This window comes from Apostichopus japonicus, chromosome 12 (genome assembly GCF_037975245.1).
Source record: "Apostichopus japonicus isolate 1M-3 chromosome 12, ASM3797524v1, whole genome shotgun sequence".
In the NCBI taxonomy this organism is placed as follows: Eukaryota; Metazoa; Echinodermata; class Holothuroidea; order Aspidochirotida; family Stichopodidae; genus Apostichopus; species Apostichopus japonicus.
In genome coordinates, this window is record NC_092572.1 from 22454064 (window position 1) to 22476999 (window position 22936).

Consider the following 22936-nt stretch of genomic DNA (forward strand, 5'->3'; position numbering starts at 1 on the left):
CACTAATTCATACGAAGTTTTACTTTCACGATGGAAAACCTGCAGAATATATTAGCATCTCTTTCTTAAAAAAGCGAAACTTTCACTTTTCATAGCAATTAGTATATGTGATATCGTTGTTAATGATTTAGCTTAATCATCAATGAAACAATTAACTTGCTTCATGTTTTCATGTCAGTTTCTCATATCCTCCCTAACATCGAAGAAGTTTCGGCTATAACATCCGTACATAATGCAGGAAAACAGTTCTCAAGTAGCCTAGCCATCAAAATGGGCGTCAAAGTATTGTTGGGTAAGTTGTTTTTTTCATTCTCTTTCAAGTATTAATGTTAGTTTTAGGGATAACTACTAACATGCATTTAAATGTCCCTGCTTGACACTTAAGCACATGTTTCGTTGAAATTTTCTTATACATCTGCATAATATGGACATAGTTGAAATATTATCTTTTCAAAATGAGTGTAGTACAAATAATACATTTGAACGACAACAAATAGATAGTATCACCTCACTTAATCTTTCGAATGGATGGAATGATCGCCGTGAAAATGTGTGCATATATGCAATATTAGAACTTAACTGACTCATTTACGGCATAGTTTCTCGGCACCCATATAGATCTTTTGCTAAACATGCTGAAAAAAAATACAAGATCAGCAAGACAGTCTTAAATGCGAAATGATGGAATCTTTGTAAATTACAACAAAAACATTCTTTTTCAAGAAATCTTACACATCTCATCATTAATATGTGTGTGAAGTAAATTTTACTTCACACACATATTGTAATCTGCATCATGCCCAGGTGGAGATCGAGATAGGGGGTTCCTTGTTTAGAGTTTTGCCAGATTCTAGTCACGTGGTCGATTAAGGATACATTATGCTGGTAGAAGGATGCAATCTATACTGCTAAACTTATCGTGAGTTATTGCTCACGTACTAGATTAAAGATCGTCAGTACAAGTGGCGTCAATCCGAATTATAAAGTGCAGGGTGAGACGTCAATGACTGAATACGGTGGCCGAGACGGTGCTGTGGCCGAGTGTTTCAAATGCACTGGCATTTGAAGTGATGAAGCTTAGCAATCTGGATGTGTCGTGTTTGATACCCGGCCGGGTCTTTGTAAGGTGTGTTTTGCATCCAAGAACAATCTACGGTTTTCCTATCTGAAATGACTTTCTAAATTGAAAAGATTCCAAATTTGAGTTACAAATGTTGAATTGGAAGCCACCCGACGTGTAAGTTGTAATCCATAAGCCCTTGCGAGTTCCTCCCATATTTGTGGTCGCTTAACTGATCATAATCATTATCATTATCATTATCACTCTCATTATCACTCTCATTATCATTATCATTATCATTATCATCATCATTATCATTATCATTATCATCATCATCATCATCATCATCATCATCATCATCATCATCATCATCATCATCATCATCATCATCATCATCATCATCATCATCATCATCATCATCATCATCATCATCATCATCATCATCATCATCATCATCATCATCATCATCATCATCATCATCATCAATATCATTATCATTATCACTCTCATTATCATTATCATTATCATTATTAATAATACGAATAAAACTGAATGAGTTTGCGCGTAGCGCACACCGAAAGCGCCTGAGCGTAAAGACTTCATCGAAGCCTTCACCGAAGCGTTCATCGAAATCAGAAGTTTGCTTCTGTTTGGGTCCCTGAATTGATATGTCAGTAATATATACATTTTACACAAAAGTCACACATGACAAGTGATTATACTTAAATTAAGGAAGACTTATCTATTTAGCATTAGGGTGTAACTTAGGGCACTTATCATGAGTAATAAAACTGAGGATTAAACAAAAACGGAAACATTAATAAATCATCTTGTTTATATAGATGTCTACAACATGCACACATATGGTATCATAAGCCGTTTCCTTTCCTTTTATAAAGGAACTCTGTACACTCTCTAAGCTGAGCGCCACCATCAGTTGGCGATTAACGTAGCAAGCAATTGTTTGCCAAAAATTCCTCCCAGATTACTGGGAATTACACTTCCCATTCCTTGTAAGTTGCATCTGAACATTCTTAATTTTGAAATCTCATAGTTTAGTAATTATACTCGGTAAAAATCACTTTTTTTTAGGGGAAAACTACGACTTTACGTTACTTTATAAGCTCTGCTTTAGCCATTGATTTACACTGGTAATTTGAAGAGATAAAAACACGCTAGGCATTCTCATGGTGGCCGTAGCCAATATATATGCTGCTGAGGGGAAGCCAGTGGCGGACTGGTCACACAGGGCATTTGGGCAATGCCCAGTGGGCCGGTGGCCCGGTTGGCTGGCGAGCCTGGTAAAAAATTACAGCCCATTTTCACAGTTAGTTAATAGAATACAGACGGGTTGTGTAGAAATATATTTTTAAATGCTCGAAAAAACTGAATAAAATCCGGTCTAAACAAATAATTTTGTTGACGTTTTTACCTGTTCTCAGTTTAATCAAGTGTTGCTTCTGGAAAATTAGTTTTGGTCTATTTTAAAGGATTATTATAAGCTACAAAATTGATAAATATAGCACCATTTTGCATCTAGGCAATCTTTAAATCAAATCAATCCCCTCAAACCCCTCCCCCAGGACGGCGATCACTTTGTAAGTAACATATCAATGAATAATGGGCCGGTCTTGGTAAAAAATGCCCGGGCTGATTTAAAGACCCAGTCCTCCCCTGGGGAAAGCCATATGTGGAATTTGGGTGTAAATTAATTGTTAGGCTTGTGTTATCAGTATTTTTTTGTCCATGACAAAAAGGGACCTACTTGGAGGGGGGGGGGGGATGGAATGAGCTGAATGGGTGGGCCGTGTTAGGGACTGTGCCTCAACATTGTAAGTTAAAACATTGGGGCACTAATAAAGGGGCTGACAATGAAAATGATATGCCTATATGAAATATATAGACATTACAAATATATTTATGAACCGTATAGTTTACACTGTTTTACGCGCAGGTTAAATCTTACGAGCTCTGTGTTTTTTGTTATTCTTACCAAAACTTGAGCAGATGAGAATACAACATCAGTAACAACTTATCTCATAGTGCAATATTTTAGCTCATTTCATGAGATACAGGAGTCTTTATGGGCCTGGTAGGTCTAGCGCCTAGTCAGTCACTAAACCTGAGTCGGGGGGGGGGTGCATTTTATATTGTGTCCCCCACCCTTCAGAAAGTGGGGGACGTGTCCCCCAGTCTCATCTCCCATGATTGACGTCCCTGCATCAGTACCCCCCCCCCGCCCCCTCTCAATATGCCAGAATCATACTGATCAGATTCCAACAAACATTTTACCGCCACATTACAGACCGAGACATTATGGAAAACTAGAAATTTGACAAATTAGAATCATCACTTTGAAGCTTTCTAGTAATTTTTAGCATGCTCAAATTTGGGGTCAATACCCCTGACCACTATGGGTACATATGTGGATGCAGAAGGTAAGAACGTTGCTCATATATAATTCAAATACCAGAAAATTTTGCAAATGACTTGGCAATAATGATTCATTCATATATTTGAAAGTTGAATAATAATTTGAACTACAATTTGTACTTAGGGGTCAAACCTATACGGCAAAGTCATTTCGTTACTTTATTGCAAAATGTTAAGCCTTACAATATAAACCCATTCAGATGGCTTTGTAATTCGAAACTTGCACTAACTAACTAGAACTTCAGCGATCATGTAGTTCACCTTTTTAATAAAACGTTACATATTAATAACGAACCATTCATCTGTGCTTTTTTCCTCGTTTTATAGTACTCTTGGCTGTAATCGTAGCGTCTGCAGAAGAAATGGATGAATCTGATGAGTATCTAAATCTTAACATTAGGATGGTTGTGATAATAGCCATAACTGGTGGGCTGCTTCTCTTACTGCTCAACGTTGGATGTATCTGTATAGTTTGCTGTATTTGTATTAGAAGAAACTCGAATACATCCTCCATCAACAGAAATGACCCTGGTAATCGTTCGGTGAGCTGAAATTAGACTTCAATAATGCCTGAATAATGTGACACGTTAAAGGATTGGTTCAGGTGTCTGACATGTCTATCAGTATGTATGAAAGAGCTCAAAAGGGCAAACAGAACAGTGAAGAAACTACCATGATAGCATGCTCTGTTTAGGAGATATTACGCTTTGAAGATATAAAAATTTCTTTGGAAAATGACTGGTGTAGAAAGGCTAACTGTGAGGATGTGATGTCACATCCTCACTCTCTTAACATGTGTGAATATATTTTAATAAAAATTAATTACATTTTTTTCACAAATCTAAAAAAATCAAATCAAAAATTCTTCAGATGTTTAGTCTCTGATACTTCCCTTGACAAATATGAGATCCACATGACATATGTCTTTTGGTTGTAAGTCATAAAATCTCACAAAACATTTTAATAAACTGACAAAGACTTTTCAGAAATGTGAGGATGTGACATCACAGCTAGTCTGATTTCAGCAGTTTCGACACAATCAGATAGAACTTTAAACTTGAATTTCTCCATAACGGAATAAGATATTTGAACAGTTTCTTCATCATTGTGTTTCTTTTATTGTCTTCTTTCATATAAGATAAACATGTATGACACCTGAACTAATCCTTTAACTTTTATCCTATTTCCTGGTTGAACAGTTCTGTATGATATCGTGAACGAAAAGTACAATGAAATTAGTAAGAAATGTGAACAGCTTTAAGCAATTATTGGTCGGTTGAGGTTTGTATAATGCATTACTGACTTCCATGTTGTTGGCATTCACATTTCATTATATCTTTATAACAAGGTATAGCGGTTTTCATGCATAATACGGTTCACGTTGGACCATTATAAGTACTTAGCTCCTCCATGTAGAAAAAAAAACCCTGTAGGAAGCATCACATGTCAAAAACATATAATAGGCCTATTTACAATTTGTATTGTGTGTATAGAAGATCTGTATGTGTTTGTGTAAAGATACGAAGGTGTACCCCGAGAGATAAACAAAAGTGACAAATAAGTCAGTGTGTTGTAAAATTGATTTTGTTTACATTTTCGGTTTCCCTAACTCCTTCATCAGCAATGTCATATCAAAGAGGGATGTGACTCTTTAATATATCATATGTTTTAATTCAAAATATCCTTAGAGCAAGAGAGCCTCTAGCAGTAAACTGCGAAGCGATATTCCAGCAAACCCTTACATCTCGTTGACAACACGAAAGTCGATGGAATTCCCGCGAAAAAAACTGAACTTACTCGATTGTGTTGGAAGTGGAGTATTTGCAGCTGTGTATAAAGCCGAAGCCATCGGTATATTAAAGCCAAAGGAAACATCAATTGTTGCTGTGAAGGTACTTAAAGGTATGTTCGATTCAGTACTTCGTGCGTCTTCATCAAGCAATTTCTCTCGGTTGGTTTATAGGCCTATGACATGTAATTCACTGGTTAGGCTCGCTGGGTGTTTGGCGTACCAGAATGCTGCGATTCAACATTTTCTTAATAAAAGGTCGTTTAACAATTGTCTTAAGAACGATGGGAATGTTTATCTGAGATATCATAATAGCGATACTTACTATTTTAAATCGTTATACCCTTGCTATTTTCCCTGCAGCAAATCTGACAGCCAACAACAAAAATGATTTCTTGAAGGAGCTAGTTCTTTTCCGATCATTGGGAGAGCATGAAAATTTGGTTGCTATGTATGGTTGCTGTACTGATAGAGGTAATACAGTCGTAAACTGAATAAAAACAGTTTACCTTTCTTACTATTTACTTTCTTTGAGAACTTTTGGTAAAATGCAAATTGGTGCTATATTTTGTAACTTTGGAACAATATGGAAGGATTTTCAACTCTTAAGGTTGTACTTTACAAGCATGTGAGGAGGGGGATATCCCGGATATAGGGGGACCCCGGGTCCCGAGATTGTACCCTTGACAGGCTTCTCTTACTCTCTTTTGTCAGGACTCCATGTTATAACAAAAAGGCGAAGAATAGTAAACTAATAACAAGAAGTTTAGCTTGCAGTTGTTTTTCAACATTTTAATGAGCTGGTGATGCATTTTGTTCCAATTAAGTACGTGGCTAGTTCCACATAGCTTAGGCTGATGGAAGTAACACCTTTTACCGTATACAAAGCGTATAGCAAAGGTGCTTTGTATATACTCTCATCACGCTAACCATTGAAGATTTGGCTATCTTTCAGCAAACATGAACTGTCTCAAAATGCCCAAACATCGGATAGTCTTTTTCCAATACCTAGTCACGTATTGTAACACTATCACATTGCTGACCAGGCGAAATCGATGTCAATATTGTACAATGATATTAATACAACATACAAAGGGCCAAATTTCGGATCAAACGTATACTGTTGCAATTAGTTCTTATGACATTTCCCCCGATCTCCACTACAAATTAATTGTGTATAAAGTACTACGGCAGGTCTAAAACTGTATCCCATAATGAACCAACAGATCCGATGTATTTGATTATGGAGTATCTACCTCATGGAAACCTACAAGAGCATTTACGATCGTTGGTCAACGAGAGCAGCAAATATGAAACTTATTCCAACAGAATAGTTGAGCACGGCCTCAGTCCAGAGGCACTCCTCAATTTTGGAATCCAAATAGCAAGAGGCATGGAATTCTTAGACTCTAAGAAGGTTTGTAGTCGTTCTTTTCAACAGTTTATATATATATATATATATATATATATATATATATATATATATATATATATATATATATATATATATATATATGAAACCACATCAGTTCATTGTACATGTGTATACCTTATCCAACACTTATCAGTTGTTAGCATGAAGTTTATTTATACGAACGTTTGTATAGCAATGTAATTGACTGTTCGTGAAATATGCCAATGATATTATTACTTTACAACAACTTTAGGCGGAGTGTATAGCCTAGTGGTTAACGCAGGCGTCTCCCAGTCATGAGATCCCCGGTTCGATTCCCCGCCGACAGCAAGGTGTGTCGTCTGGCAAGGGTGTTGTTCAATAACAACTTCCCGACATGGACGTTAAATGGATGTGTGCCGAGAGATTGGCTTCGGTCAGCTTGCGAGTCTATAAGCCTCCATGGCTTCTTTCGCGAGTTCCTGCTTGCGGGAAGATCACATATACATACATACATACATACAAATATAATTGATATACGCGAATGGATAGTACTATACCTATATAGTTGTCTTTTTCAGTGCATACATCGAGATCTTGCCAGCAGAAATATTCTTTTGGGTGAATGTTACGTGTGTAAAATTTCAGACTTTGGTCTGGCGAGAGATGTTGCGGAGACCGAACAGTATGAAACGAAATCTCGGGTAAGCAAATGAATATTTAATTAACAATATTGCTACGATATTACAACATAAACTGCAAATAAGTCAGAAATGCTGACGTTATTTCCCTGCAAGATATCCACTGTGAGACAATAATATATTTGGTCGTCCTGCATTTAAAACATAGGGGAATGATCAAAGAAATGATTAATGACAATACGGTGCTCTATGTTCATTTATTTCTTTATTCATTCATTCATTCATTCATTCATTCATTCATTCATTCATTCATTCATTCATTCCTTTATTCATTCATTCATTCATTCATGCATTCATTCATTCATTCACTCATTCATTCATTCATTTCTTTATTCATTCATTCATTCATTCATTCATTCATTCATTCATTCATTCATTCATTCATTCATTCATGTTTGGTTTGCTTACCTTTCTTTTACAGGGTCGCGTCCCAATAAGGTGGATGGCTCCAGAAGCTCTAGTAAACAACATGTACACTATAAAGAGTGATGTTTGGTCGTTTGGAGTTTTAATGTGGGAGATTATTACTCTAGGTATGACAGATAAAATCATATCTTGTAATATAAACACTTGAGGAAATCAAGCCTTTCAGATTCGAATCCTTGATGAGAATCTGGAAACCTAATTCAGGTTTCCTTTTTTTATTGGTCTTTTCTTTGCTTTTTCTTCTCTTAATATAAGTCAGATTGTGTTAATACATTAAATTTCAAGTAGATTTCAAATAGCTGGTCTTTTCTCAATCCTTAAATCAAAAGCATATACCTTGCAAAGAAGGTTTACTTGTAAAACTATATTTCACCAACATTATTGTATGAATTAGAGTATGGTATGAAGACTTTTATGGTTACATATACCTTAGAAGCACATTTAAAGCCTACCTTTGGTTTCTGCTTTGAAATATGAAATTATTTTTTACACTGCAGGTGCGCATCCCTATCCTGGAATGTCTCCGAGACAGGTTATATACTCTATCCAAAACGGGTACCGCATGCCACAACCGGATCATTGTAACGACGAAATGTATGTTTTAATGAAGTGATCGTATTTGTTCAAGATTAATATACATATTTCAGTCGAGTTCAGTCATAAATACACAGTAAAGAATACATGAATTGCATCAATGTTTATATAGCTGACGATATTTATGATTTTTTGTTGGTAAACATAATCTCCTTTTTTTCACTCTCATCTTGTATAACATTCCTTAGCAAGGTTCTTGATTTATGAAATATTCTCGTTTTATAGCTATGCCATGCTGTTAACTTGTTGGCAACATCACCCAGACAAAAGACCAAATTTTACAGAAATACGGGTATCCTTGGTAAACATGATGGAGAAAAAACAGGTAATTTAATTAAGTTTTCATGTTATATATACCTGAACAAAGTTCACATATTAAGATGCTGAGAATATTCTTGTACGGAATTTTATGGAATTTCTTCAAAATCAGTTAACACGTCGCCATAAGCGACGATCATCATAATCCTAAAAAAAAATGAAGCTATTCGTTTGCGAGCTCTCAAACCAAGTGTGGTCTTATAAACTATATACCGGGAATCGAAATGATTTTCCATATTGCTATACATAATGTTATAACATTACCTACAAAGCAATGCTACATTTGTTTTAGGAGACCATTTTCCCACTCTCGTTTTTCCGGAAATTCAATGTATAATAACCTTGAATTTTGTTTGATTTCTGTTTTTTTTTTTTTTTACAGGGATATCTTAATATGGACTTTTTCGACCAAGAGAAGTTTATGTACTTAGAGCCAGATGTGGTCATGGACGAGGGATTTCATTTATCACAAGCTGGAAACTCTGGCGATCAGATAGTAACAGACAAATCATCGCAAAAGCTGGATTTGACACAATTAACTAGTTTATAATCTACTCTACAAAACTAGACTGAGTCAGAAACACTCACAAAAAGTATTGTTTAAACCTTGTGCGCAAAATGTAGATATACGCTGAAGCGCTTTTACGTTATACTTTTCGTACTGCGCAATCATAATAAAACTGACATTTGATATAGCGCAAATTTCCATGAAAAATGCTCAAATGCGCTTAACGAAAGTGTAATAGTAGGCCTAAACTAATACTAATAATGAAAACTAATAAAAGTTTATCCATGGACTACTTTAAACATAGAGGTTTTTAAACCTAGCTTTAAATGACTTAACAGAAGTGGGCTGTCTGATTGTGATATCCGTGTTGTTCCATAGACGAGGTGCAAACACAGAAAGGGCACGATTGCTAGCTGATTTGAGATTTGATCGAATTGAATGTAAAAGATCGAGAGATGTCGAACGAAGCTGTCTAGAAGGGCTATGATCGACAAGCATGTCCCGGATGTATTATGGCAGCCGATTCACACAGAGATTACAGTAACTACTGTAAATCTTAAGTTTTGTACCACAGTAAATACTGGATCGTGCTGACAAATCTGATAAATCGGTAGCATGTGCTATTAGGTTTACAGTAAGAACGGAGGATATTTGTAATTCCAACAAATCCCAAACAACTGGATTTGTTGGAATTACACATATCCTTAGTTCTTACTGTAATCCTAAAAGCACATGCTACCGAATTATAGCACGATCCAGTTTTTACTGTGGTACAAAACTGTAAGATTTAGAGTAGTAACAGTGTGTTCTCTATGTGTATCGGGTGATTGTAGAGACATATATTCAGTGTTTTGTAGTCACGTGTAGTCACTTGCAGATAAAGCCAGCTCAAACCACAATTGCATGGCCTCTATCTGCTACATATACATATGCACCGTACACTCACAGAACGAAATGTAAAAACTGCTATGTAAGACAAGTCGGGTATAAAACTAGTATATAAGGTATACCCGTCGTTAAACGTCAGCTAAATTAAGTTAAATAAGTTATGAGTTTCAACAGCTACTAGTAAAACTGTACAATATCCATCTTTCGTAAAAAATGTCTTAAAAATGAAACAACATGTAGCCAAGATAACTATAAATGATATCGTGGAACCCTCCGCAATAATAAAGGATCCATTATATTACAGCATCACATCTCAAGTAGTTTTAATCTGATTTCGAGATTGATAAGATTTGGTTTCTTCACCCTAAGAGTCCTTGAAACTGATGCACTTTTCCCAAAAAGACTTCTTGAAGTCACGCCGATGTTTGACTGTAGAAGGTATGAAAAAGCCGTTTGGGTTAGCAAATCCTCACGTGACAGTATTTCTCAAGAGAACCGTTTTGTACACAGTTTAATATGTCGAGCAATGTCATCATGCATGATACAGCCCAATGAATGAGGTATCTTGTGGACCGGGAAACCCTATGGTTATGGTTAACACCTAGGGTTAACCCTATAACCCCTAACCTTAACGAGAACAATAACATAAACAATAACAATAACCCTTACAATAACAATGACCCTACAAATAACAATTACCTCAACGTTAACCCTAACAACAACCCTAACAATAACCCTTACAATAACAATAACCATAACCCTAGCAATAACAATTCGTCAAAGTTCGTCAAAGTAAATACGTTATTACTTCTCCTATAATATATTAATCTAAAAAGCCTTTCTAAATTGCGAAAGTAAAACATGGAAACATCATTTCTATATTTGGAGACATTTTGGAGGATTATTAAAGCAATTTACAGGAAATGTACAGATAACGTCTCCGAATGGTTAAGGAAACATTCACTTCTTTCGAGCAGTTTATCTACCATTGCAAATATAATTCTATACAGGCTATTTTGGGCGGAATCTGTGAGAACAATCGATGAAATCACATCACTGGACTGAAGGATAGAACTAAACCACTGAGCAACATCAGCGAGATCGCCATCGCCGCCATCTATTAAAATAACATATGTAATGCCCACCACTTTCGTGGATTTTCCCATCACACTAACAAAATTAGATGAAACTCGGAATCGGGAAGCTCGCCCCCACCTAAAATGAAAAGTACTAGGCCCTATATCAGACAGCAATTCTGAGTCAAACCCTGGTTCATCGGATCTTTAATTTATTAATTGTTTGAGGTAGCAATCTTGGCCCCGTAGATTTTAAAAGGATAAAACAACAACAAAAACAACAAAGTCATTATCCAGGTAGACTGAATAAAGTGCAACACTGATATTAGGCCAAATAAAAAGTAAAACGGCTTGCCATACGGCCTTGTCTCTTTCGTGTTTTGTTCCTTGCATATAGAGAGAGTTTATCTCCTCATGTTTATCTCCTCATGGCGTGTTGATTTGCGAGGTAGACATATAGCTATGTGTAATGGCGAAACCATAGGGGTATCCCTCATACTGCTGTGAATAGTACAAACAGCAATATTCAATGGGTCACGTATTGATCCACCCCCGCTAGTTGCTTGGCAACGGGGAGCATCAATGCGTGTCTTTTGTACGGTAAACACACACTCGCAATAAAACAGCTTGACAACGGGACATACCAGGTTTGATTACAAGTAACGCTGAACGTATATAGTACCGCACAGACGTAAAGACAAAATACTACAAGAAAACGTTCGTTTTTTTTTCTCTCACGAGTCATTTTGGAGGAAATAATATAGTAACATTCAAGTGATCTGGTTTGGCAGAAGATCCGGTACCAGGATGGTGAAACGTCACATCAGTCGCGAGTCGACCAAGTCGATGGATAGTGCTAACCAAGCCTTGCTAGCACAAAACTTTCCAAGCTTTAACTGCATATGTGAATTGTGTCATTGCGGCTGCATAACGTAAGTTTAATACATCGGTATTCTTTATCTTCAAATAAGTTGAAATATATATAATCTGACAACAATAAAGCAATACATTTTGCAAGCAGTGAACTCTCTGTGTATACCACGATAATGAAATTGTTGCAACACTTACACGATACGGCAACAGTTGGCTTGTGTAAAACTTTGTAAAGTAGGCGTATGATTAGTTGGCTTTGTCGCATACTCGTAAGGACGAAGCACCGCCCCTACTGCTCGTGTGTTACACCACCTGAAATATTGTCACCAGAAACAACAAAAACCTCTATCGAAATTTTTCCGTCTGTAACTCCAGATCAGAGCTCCTACTTCTGATATTGTTTTCTTTTTCCTCTATTACCATAGCTTATGTTTATTTTTGGCCGTAAGCGAAGTACGTATAGATAAAAAAAAAAAAAACTATGCTGCTTGGATCTTCTTGTTTTCGCACCCGATACTCATAGCTAGTACAGTAACTAATCATACTTTACAAAGTTTTACACGAGCCGACTGTTGTTCGTATCTTGTAAGTGTTGCAACAATTTCCTTATCGTGGTTTACACAGTGAGTTCACTGCATGCAAATGTATTGCGTTGGGTTGTGGAACATGAACAGTAGTAACTGTACTAGCTATGAGTATTGGCTGTGTTTTCATGTTATCCTCCTTATGTGCGTTATATCAGCTTCATATATTAATGAAGTTGAAAATAGCTTGCATGTTAAACTCGATAATGAAAATAAGAAAACGTACAACACCATTATCCTTTAGACTCTTGACCCCTCCCTCTATCCTCTGCCCTTCATCTCCTTCATAAATGACTCTAAATTAGGTATTGCCAATTATACAGACCGATGTCAATTTCTTCCGGTCTTGTCAAAAGTGTTTGTAAAGCATGATTTGCTATGTAAAGCTCAATCAGATTTCGGAACAAACTTTCATGCGAAACAGCATTGATAAAATTAACGATTAGTTGTAGACTTGCCCTGCTTAGGGTAAAAATACCATTTTTAGTTACTGATACTTCTATTTTATTCTATAATTAAGGGTCATATTTTAACATTTTGAGATTATTGTGGTCTCGTATGGGGGGGGGGGGGGCGTACAATGCTGGGAGCAAGGAAATAATTCGAAAGTTACAGAAGAGTGCTGCAATGATATTTTTAAATGCTTCTTACCATGGCAGGTCGACTTTGATATTTCATGAATTAGGATGGAACGTATATAAAGCAAAAAAGAATGACAAGGGTAACTAAATTATAAATGATATTACCCCATCTTACTTAAAAGAATTATTTACCGCGATAACGGAATTTACCATAACCATTTGCTAATATCCTCATAGTCTAAGAATTTCTACATCGCAGGGGACATACTGAATTCCGGAGAAGTATATTAAAATACTTAGCGGCAGAATAATTTAATGAGCTAGATCCTAAGACAAAAGCATGCTAACACTCTTTTTAAAGTTTTAAACAAATGATTGCTAATGTTTTGTAATGTTTTTTTTACCAGACCTTGATATGTTTTATCTACTAGTTGTACTTCTATTCCAGTGTTCATTGTGAGTTTATTTTGTGTTTTATTCTTATTTTACTCTGTTATTTAAAAGTTTATATGTTCTAATTTCTGATTTCTTAATTATAAATTATGTTTGAGGGGCCTCATGTAAGATAAGCGTTTTGTATCGCTAAATGAGTTTTACCGTTGAAAGTTGAAATAAATGATGCAGCCATTTTCTATCTCAATAAATTGTAATTATACAGGAGACAGAAACACAGCAAGACATGTAGGAGACAGCCTGTAAGGAAACAGACTCCGGGTACAATCGGACATCATAAAGATTGTCTCATGACACACTATCAACAGGTATATAAAGCCCCCGGTCAAGCTGAAAGGACACTACCGTTAATACCACCGCCAACACCACGTGACCCAAACCCACCACCAATGCAGTTTGCTACAACACAAAGGTCGGAGTACAGACAACATGGCGAGGTTAAACGGACCGAACCAATCAAACTCGTGAGTAACATATATGTTATTTACAATCCAATGCTATATATATATATATATATATATAAACAGTATATATATATATATATATATATACAGTATATATACAGTATATATATATATATATATACATATATATATATATATATATATATATATATATATATATATATATATACATATATATATAGTGCAAACAAATACTTTTGTGTAATGATGATCGGAAAATCTCTCTAAGATTTGTTCAATCTATCATTGCGTAATTTTTCAATGGCTTGATCAGGATTCACCAGAATGACGTAAATTTTACTTGTTGAAATCTCCAGTCAAAACGTTCGTAAAGGAATAATTTCCCAAACATTTTTCGGTCTTATTCCTGTAATTTGGTATAATAGTTCGTTAAAGTGACTTAGAATGCACATTTTACCTCTTGCACTCTGTCAATTTCGGGCGATTTCGTTCAGACTGTTTTGATTAAAATAGTGTTTGCAAAATTTGCTACACTTTATTTTCAAGTACGGGCTGCTACAGTGTCAAACGCATGTTAAAAACGGTTAAACACGGCAAGCCGAGTTGCCGTACACCAGTTTATATGGTAAATTACAAAAAAAGGACAATTTTTAAAATGGTAATTGTGTTTGGGAGCACTATTCAGTGAGATATCATATATGATCTATCACAGGCAGAAAATTATGAGCGCAGTAACGATCCAGTGGATGGTGTCACTGCCTATAAGGAGTCGTTTCCGGCTCACACCAACTTGCCGCGGATTCTGCCAATCAAGGGCAGGCCACCACAACAACCGAAGTTGGCATTAGCCGCTTTCGACGCCAGAACCAGCCACAAGGAACAATTCAGGAAATGGAATACAAAACCGGTGGCGCCCTTTACAGATTTACCATCATTTGCAGGTAGGAAACGTAAAGTGTTTTGATTTTGCACTTTAACAGTTCTTCGCTACGAAAGCCCATTGAGTCACACCCCCACCCCCCCCCCCCCAATCATAATAACGACTTACTAATTCGTAATTACGAAATAATAATCTGTTATTACGAATTAAAATTGCGTATTGCGATAATACCATAATATATCGACTTAATTTACACACTAACTATAGCTCATTCCACTGACCCTAATTAAATTTCGTTGCAAACCCGATTTTGGAACGTTGTTCACCACACTCCGCGGCTAGCTAAGTCTCAAAGGGACAAACAGCAAGTTCTCAGTTAATCTTTAGGGGTTCGTGAACGAATATGGCAGCCAACATTGTCAAAGTTCAGGTAAATAAGGATTCTCGCGCGATTAACACAGTGCATCGACCGATTCTAGCAGATTAATAATTCGTAATTACGAATTAATTTTTTTTTTTGGCACTAATAGGATATCGTACTTCGCTATCATGTATCCCTCCACAACACTTGTCGTTAGGAGCAATGAACCATAATCATCAGTCAGATGCAGCACGTATGTTTGCTGTTTGAGTTTCGTCACCACATGGGTAGTGTTAGTGGGTTATTACTGGCCTGGCTAGCCTGATGCAGTACGTATGTTTGCTGTTTGAGTTTCGTCACCACATGGGTAGTGTTAGTGGGTTATTACTGGCCTGGCTAGCCTGATGCAGTACGTATGTTTGCTGTAGGAGTTTCGTCACCACATGGGTAGTGTTAGTGGGTTATTACTGGCCTGGCTAGCCTGATGCAGTACGTATGTTTGCTGTAGGAGTTTCGTCACCACATGGGTAGTGTAAGTGAGTTATTACTGGCCTGGCTAGCTGGATACAGTACTATGTTCGATGATATCTTCATAACTATTTTTTTCTGAAATATTGTTACTTTCAACTCTGTACCTGTGGTACGTACACGTGTCTTTAATTAGCAGAGCAGTGAATGAACAAAATCACGCATTAATAGTAAAACAGTTTGCTCTTTAACAGTTTCCACATTTAGTATTTGTCTAACTTGTAGCCTGTAGATTACAAATGATAGGCTTTCATCTTGTTTATTATGCTAGTTTTTAACTGTTTTATTTCTTGAAATAACCATTAACCGAACCCTTTATGTAATACTCGTTGCAGGTTCCGTGCTCTTTCCTGGTAAGACTTTAGGTGAACTCCAATCAACCTCTCAGTATGACTTCTCTGGGCTGACTAGAACAGAGAAACCAGAGAAAATGGCATCTGCCGCTGACAACATCGTACTTGACGGTGAGCAGCTTATCTTTTATGTTTCTTTCTTTGAGGGAGACTCGGGGTGACAGGGAAGGGGAGCGGCTGGAATTCTATGGAATCAATTGGGGGGGGGGGGAGCATACTACAGAAGACATTCAATAGGAATAATTAACATACATGACATAACAGTTGCATTCTTATGGGTTCATTGGGTCTGGAATTAGTTAAATGGGGTTAGGGTTATGGGGTATGATTTATCCGGAATTAGGTCTGGGTCTGGAAGACCCAATCATCCTTTGTACTGCTATACTGAGTCAATGATTATACCAGATTTAATCTTTCTTAACATCAGAAAGATACTGTAACACTGGAATTGGTTATTACCTCCTTTGTGTGAGTTTTATTCGACCCCCCTGCAACCCCTGCAAGCAATAATTATTGTGCATTCCCTACCTACAAGAGCACTTATTTTCCAAGGGGTACATATTATTAATTTAAAGACGCAAATTTCAGGAACACTTGTCCCCCATTTCCTATTACTGCTGCTCGTGTAATATGGTATATGTATTTGATGATCATAGATTGATACATATTGGCTTTTATGAACAAATGTGTTGATAGCACATATAATATATGTCAGTTTTTTTACGATGATAATTCAAACTGTCCCATGCAAGGTTAAAAGTCGAACAGATGTTAATGTTACGCTTCCCACCAATCTTAGGAAGGGACAATAATGTCAAATAAACTAGTTGCTTGAGTTATGAGAGACCCTATATAGCTGTTAAAGTTAGTCAGCTCGTACCCCCGTTCCCACACATGCTCCCGACATCGCGACAACCTTCGGCCTTCTGTCATACTGCGCTCATGTTCTGATCATATTACCAGCATTAGATGTGGTAGAAGTCCTTTTTTTACAAAGTTAAAACACTTTATGTCCTTCTGTCTTCACTTTATAACAACCATGGTTGTTTTAGTACGCAATGATATGAATGGCTTATGTAGAAGAGAATGGTATACTGTTCGTAGCTATACTTTCCAGCCATCCTTGTAACTCTGTATGATATCAAAATCGTATAATATCCGTATGATATCCGTACTGGTATGACATCACAGTTGTTTCAATGGAGAGTTAGCGCAAAGTTTACTCGAGGCGTTTCGGAAATGAAGTATGTATCGGTTCAACCGTAACCCACTATTAGCAAGCTCCATCTTTCCTTATAGATTTAATAATACGATACTTTACCCCCTTATTTTCGTGATCACCCTAATTGACCCATAGTCCTTGGGATGTAACTCCCTGACCCAACCTGTCTCAAAAGGTCTGCATACTAGTGCAAGATACAGTTGGCTATATACTTGAGCTTTCAGACTCAAGGCCGTCTGTAATTGTACTAAAAGTACGATACCTCCGTTGTATCACAGTGGCCTTCAATACCATTGGCAGTTTCATTTTCTAAATCGTACAGGGTACTTAAACAAGCAATCCTACAGTGTCTTTATATTCTTCGTCATGCAGGTGACTTTGACCATGAGACTGTACATAAGAAAACTTACACAGATTTTGGACCAGGCCATAAGGCGCATAAATTTTTGCCAGTTCCTAAGATGACCCGGAGCAAACGAGGCGTCACAGAGATGGAGACACAGCACATGAGAGACTTCCCGGTCTACAAGAGCCAGCCAGAGCCGGCAAGTGCTGCCGAACCACCCGAAGCAACGATCCGACTTAGTGTTGATTCCAGGTAAGGGGAAGTTACTATGGATACATAGATAACTGACTATGACTCCACAATTAGAATGACTGCATAACGAACTAATTATGACTCCACAAACACAGTGACCAAATACAGAACTAACTATGACTCCACAAACATAGTGACCAAATAGAGAACTAACTATTACTCCACAAACACAGTGACCAAATAGAGAACTAACTATGACTCCACAAACACAGTGACTAAATAGAGAACTAACGATGACTCCACAAACACAGTGACTAAATAGAGAACTAACTATGACTCCACAAACACAATGACCAAATAGAGAACTAACTATGACCCCCAAAACACAGTGACCAAATAGTGAACTAACTATGACTCCACAAACACAGTGACCGAATAGAGAACTAACTATGACTCAAAAAACACAGTTACCAAATAGTTACAATTATAAAATGTGTTGTATTATACCTATAAATATACTAAAGTGAATTATCACTGTAATAAACTTTATAAAGTAGCCGCTTGTGCCTTACACTACAAACAGAGTATTTCATGTTCAATTACCAGGAATTATTTACTATGAAATTTTATTTCTTCATCCATAGACTTGCGTTTACAACAGAACAGCGTAACGAGTTCAAAGGTCACGACACGTCAATTCACAGGAAGCGGGATATGATGAAACAAGGACAAGAAGATTATAGACCACCTAATGTGAAATTTGAATCTTTGACCAGTATGAAGGTACATGTGGTGATAATGAATATTTAGCACTTATAGTAGTTGATGTAGGGAACCATTGACCAGTATCAAGGTACATGCGGTGTGGTGATAATGAATATGCATTACTTATAGTAGTCGATGTAGGAACCGTTGACCAGTATCAAGGTACAGTTGGTATGGTGATAATGAATATGCATTACTTATAGTAGTCGATGTAGGGAACTATTGCAAGACCAGTACGTATCAAGGTACACGTGGTGTGGTGATAATGAATAAGCATCTGTTATAGTAGTCGATGTAGGGAACCATTGACCAGTATCAAGGTACATGTGGTGTGGTGATAATGATTATGCATTACTTATAGTAGTCGATGTAGGGAACTATTGACTAGTACGTATCAAGGTACATGTGGTGTGGTGATAATGAATATGCATATAGTAGTCGATGTAGGGAACCATTGACCAGTATCAAGGTACATGTGGTGTGGTGATAATAAATATACATTACTTATAGTAGTCGATGTAGGGAACCATTGACCAGTATCAAAGTACATGTAGTGTGGTGATAATGAATATGCATTACTTATAGTAGTCGATGTAGGGAACTGTTGACCAGTATCAATGTACATGTGGTGTGGTGATAATGAATATGCATTACTTATAGTAGTCGATGTAGGGAACTATTGCCCAGTACGTAGCAAGGTACATGTGGTGTGGTGATAATGAATATGCATATAGTAGTCAATGTAGGGAACCGTTGACCAGTATCAAGGTATACATGTGGTGTGGTGATAATGAATATGCATTACTTATAGTAGTCGATGTAGGGAACTATTGACCAGTATCAAAGTACATGTAGTGTGGTGATAATGAATATGCATTACTTATAGTAGTCGATGTAGGGAACTGTTGACCAGTATCAATGTACATGTGGTGTGGTGATAATGAATATGCATTACTTATAGTAGTCGATGTAGGGAACTATTGCCCAGTACGTAGCAAGGTACATGTGGTGTGGTGATAATGAATATGCATATAGTAGTCAATGTAGGGAACCGTTGACCAGTATCAAGGTATACATGTGGTGTGGTGATAATGAATATGCATTACTTATAGTAGTCGATGTAGGGAACTATTGACCAGTACGTATCAAGGTACAATGTGGTGTGGTGATAATGAATAGATGAATATATAGTAGTCGGTGTAGGGAACCATTGACCAGTATCAAGGTACATGTGGTGTGGTGACAATGAATATTTAGCACTATATATACTAGTCGATGTAGGGAACCATTGACCAGTATAAAAGTACATGTGGTGTGGTAATAAAACGTGTTGGTCATTTAGGTGGAAGTTAGAGGATAGCGGTGAAAAGGCCTCTCTACGAATTGCTAGCGACTATCAACTAAACGAGAATGCGTGTTTAGGAATCAACTGAATAAATCATTATTCACATTAATACTTTCATGTTACTCCATATCAACCCAATCTCCTCCCTGAATAGTTTACGGTCTTTATTGAAACTAACCATAGTATGAATGATAAAATACCCTTGTCTGAGGGACAACTGAACCGTTTCAGAGTAGTCGACATGACAGAATGATTAACGTCATTGTTATACGTGTTTCTTTTCATCTTTAGGCGGCATTCCAACCAAAGGACACAATGAAAGTAGAGAGAATCAAGGCCCGGCGACCTACATCTCAGACTGGACGAAACCCAGGAACATTCGACGACCGAACCACAAATAAAAAATTCTACCAAAACTGGGGCGCTCAACCTAGAGTGAGATATGGCGATCTACAAGAAGGACGTATTTATATCCCACCAGCAGATGAAATGGAAAAAGAAAGCTGGAATCAGTCCTCTTACAAACCAGTCAAATTACCTGATAGAGTAAAACCATTTAAACCAGAAGACCAACCCATCAATGAAGTAGGAACACATGACTTTAAAACTGTACATAAGGAAACCTATGTGGGTACTCAGCCGCCAATATGCAAGGCGCAGGCGTATTTGATGCAACAAGAATTACTGCGTCAACAGACAATTCGCAGAAATCACGAACAATTCGATTCAAGAGGATCAACATCATTGCAAGTCACTGCATAGTGAATTAGTGTGATCAGTCAGGTGAACAAATGTGTCATATTTCAATATCACAAGTGGCCATCTTTAAACAGGTATCAACATAGGCGTAGGAGCCCAATTTGATTTGGGGGGGGGGGGGGCTGTAACGACTTGCCCAAAAAATATAATCAAAATTTTGGCGCGCTCTGAAGAGAACTTGGGTTGGTAGGTGGTCACCAATATAACATTTTTTTTTCAATTATGAATGCATCAATTTAAGAGGAGGCGGGGAGAGGGGTGGGGGTTGGGGAGGATATCCAGTGCAGTGACCAGAGTTAACCAATTATTTTATATATCATCGGGGAGGGGATAGGAGAAAGATGTATGGTTGGGTATGTAGTAACCATTTATTCCATCATGGTATTCCATGCAATAACTGGTTATAACGAAGGAAATTTAGGGTTGTCGTACGTGTGCAAAACTTTACACAGCTACACCAGGGTACTGTTAAAAGAAAAGAGCTACAGACAATAATTTTTTTACAGAATATACTTCCCACCTGTAAAATATTTGAAGATGTGACTACCGTGTTAAGGAGATTTGGTTAATTGTATAGATCAATTTATTAAAATTTAAGCTCGAAAAGTTATCTTCATCATACTATAAAAGTTAAATATTAAGTATGATAAATGTATGTTCATAAAATATATTATAATTTATAAATACATTTTACATTTGTACGTTCCCTTCAAACTATATACATTTATTGAATGGATTTCTTTATATCGAACCAATTAGCCTACGGTTACTGTTTTTCTGACAAATTAATTGTGATCACTTTCTGACCAATTCTTGTCTTAATTGACAGGTTGTGATCTCTCCCCTCCCGTCCCTTTCTTGTCATAATTGTCTTGTCTTAATTGTCTTGTCTTAATTGCCTTGACTTAATTGTCGTGTCTTAATTAACAGGTTGTGATCTCTCCCTTCCCGTCCCTTTCTTGTCATAATTGTCTTGTCTTAATTGTCTTGTCTTAATTGCCTTGTCTTAATTGTCGTGTCTTAATTAACAGGTTGTGATCTCTCCCTTCGCGTCCCTTTCTTGTCATAATTGTCTTGTCTTAATTGTCTTGTCTTAATTGTCTTGTCTTAATTGTCTTGTCTTAATTGTCGTGTCTTAATTAACAGGTTGTGATCTCTCCCTTCCCGTCCCTTTCTTGTCATAATTGTCTTGTCTTAATTGTCTTGTCTTAATTGCCTTGACTTAATTGTCGTGTCTTAATTAACAGGTTGTGATCTCTCCCTTCCCGTCCCTTTCTTGTCATAATTGTCTTGTCTTAATTGTCTTGTCTTAATTGCCTTGTCTTAATTGTCGTGTCTTAATTAACAGGTTGTGATCTCTCCCTTCCCGTCCATTTCTTGTCATAATTGTCTTGTCTTAATTGTCTTGTCTTAATAAACAGGTTGTGATCTCTCCCTTCCCGTCCCTTTCTTGTCATAATTGTCTTGTCTTAATTGTCTTGTCTTAATTGCCTTGTCTTAATTGTCGTGTCTTAATTAACAGGTTGTGATCTATCCCTTCCCGTCCCTTACTTACCTTAATTGTGTCTAACACTTCTGTTACACCTCATTCGAAACTAGGTCAGATTACCGGCATTAGACACTTATTTGTGCGCGAGTCTTCACACCCTTTAGTCTAGTTACGGGGCTTTCTTCCAAACGCCCTCACTTGGATCACATGACTTTACTTGTGATAAATACACTATATTCCATTAGGTTCGTGTTTACGTTATCCAAGGTTCGTGAGATTATGTTGCAGTAAATGTTGCCGAATAAAGCGTTAACGAAGTCGTTATGCTGCAATGAAGATTGCCGCATGATGAGTAAGATTTACGTTAGGGCTTATTTGACAATAACATTGACGCATAATTATTATTTTTTTTTTCTTGGTCTTTATGTGACTGCAAATATTGCCGCATAGATGACTACGAATTTTCTTGAAGTCCTTTTGCGGCAGTAAAAATTGCATAATAAAGACCATATGATATTTGTCCGAAATCGCGACCTTTCTTTGACAGCTGACAGACTGCCCTTATAAAATTCAAGCCTTGGTCATTATACTGCG

At 37.0% G+C, this 22936-nt stretch overlaps 2 protein-coding genes across 2 annotated transcripts; both read left to right on the forward strand.

The window, feature by feature from the left end:
- The first annotated feature begins 172 nt into the window (after positions 1 to 172).
- On the forward strand, positions 173 to 12100 carry LOC139977468 (fibroblast growth factor receptor 2-like). Its single transcript, XM_071986812.1, has 10 exons — positions 173 to 292; positions 3821 to 4035; positions 5182 to 5395; positions 5646 to 5756; positions 6509 to 6699; positions 7257 to 7379; positions 7798 to 7909; positions 8300 to 8396; positions 8622 to 8721; positions 9097 to 12100. The coding sequence occupies exons 1-10, from the start codon at positions 271 to 273 to the stop codon at positions 9262 to 9264; spliced, it is 1353 nt and encodes a 450-aa protein (XP_071842913.1). The 5' UTR covers positions 173 to 270; the 3' UTR covers positions 9265 to 12100.
- LOC139977467 (uncharacterized) lies at positions 11965 to 21570 on the forward strand. Its single transcript, XM_071986811.1, has 7 exons — positions 11965 to 12118; positions 13883 to 14141; positions 14815 to 15043; positions 16207 to 16335; positions 17819 to 18044; positions 18629 to 18767; positions 20386 to 21570. Exons 1-7 carry the CDS (start codon positions 11994 to 11996, stop codon positions 20854 to 20856), a joined length of 1578 nt encoding a protein of 525 aa, XP_071842912.1. The 5' UTR covers positions 11965 to 11993; the 3' UTR covers positions 20857 to 21570.
- The last annotated feature ends 1366 nt before the right edge of the window (positions 21571 to 22936 follow it).

Bases quoted from the DNA above. Each gene is read 5' to 3' on its own strand.
- LOC139977468 (XM_071986812.1), top strand. From the start codon at position 271: ATGGGCGTCAAAGTATTGTTGG. The intron at 6,700-7,256 runs GTTTGTAGTCGT...TGTCTTTTTCAG, and splicing joins AATTCTTAGACTCTAAGAAG to TGCATACATCGAGATCTTGC. The intron at 8,722-9,096 runs GTAATTTAATTA...TTTTTTTTACAG, and splicing joins ACATGATGGAGAAAAAACAG to GGATATCTTAATATGGACTT.
- LOC139977467 (XM_071986811.1), top strand. From the start codon at position 11,994: ATGGTGAAACGTCACATCAGTCGCGAGTCGACCAAGTCGATGGATAGT. The intron at 14,142-14,814 runs GTGAGTAACATA...GATCTATCACAG, and splicing joins GGACCGAACCAATCAAACTC to GCAGAAAATTATGAGCGCAG. The intron at 18,768-20,385 runs GTACATGTGGTG...TTTCATCTTTAG, and splicing joins AATCTTTGACCAGTATGAAG to GCGGCATTCCAACCAAAGGA.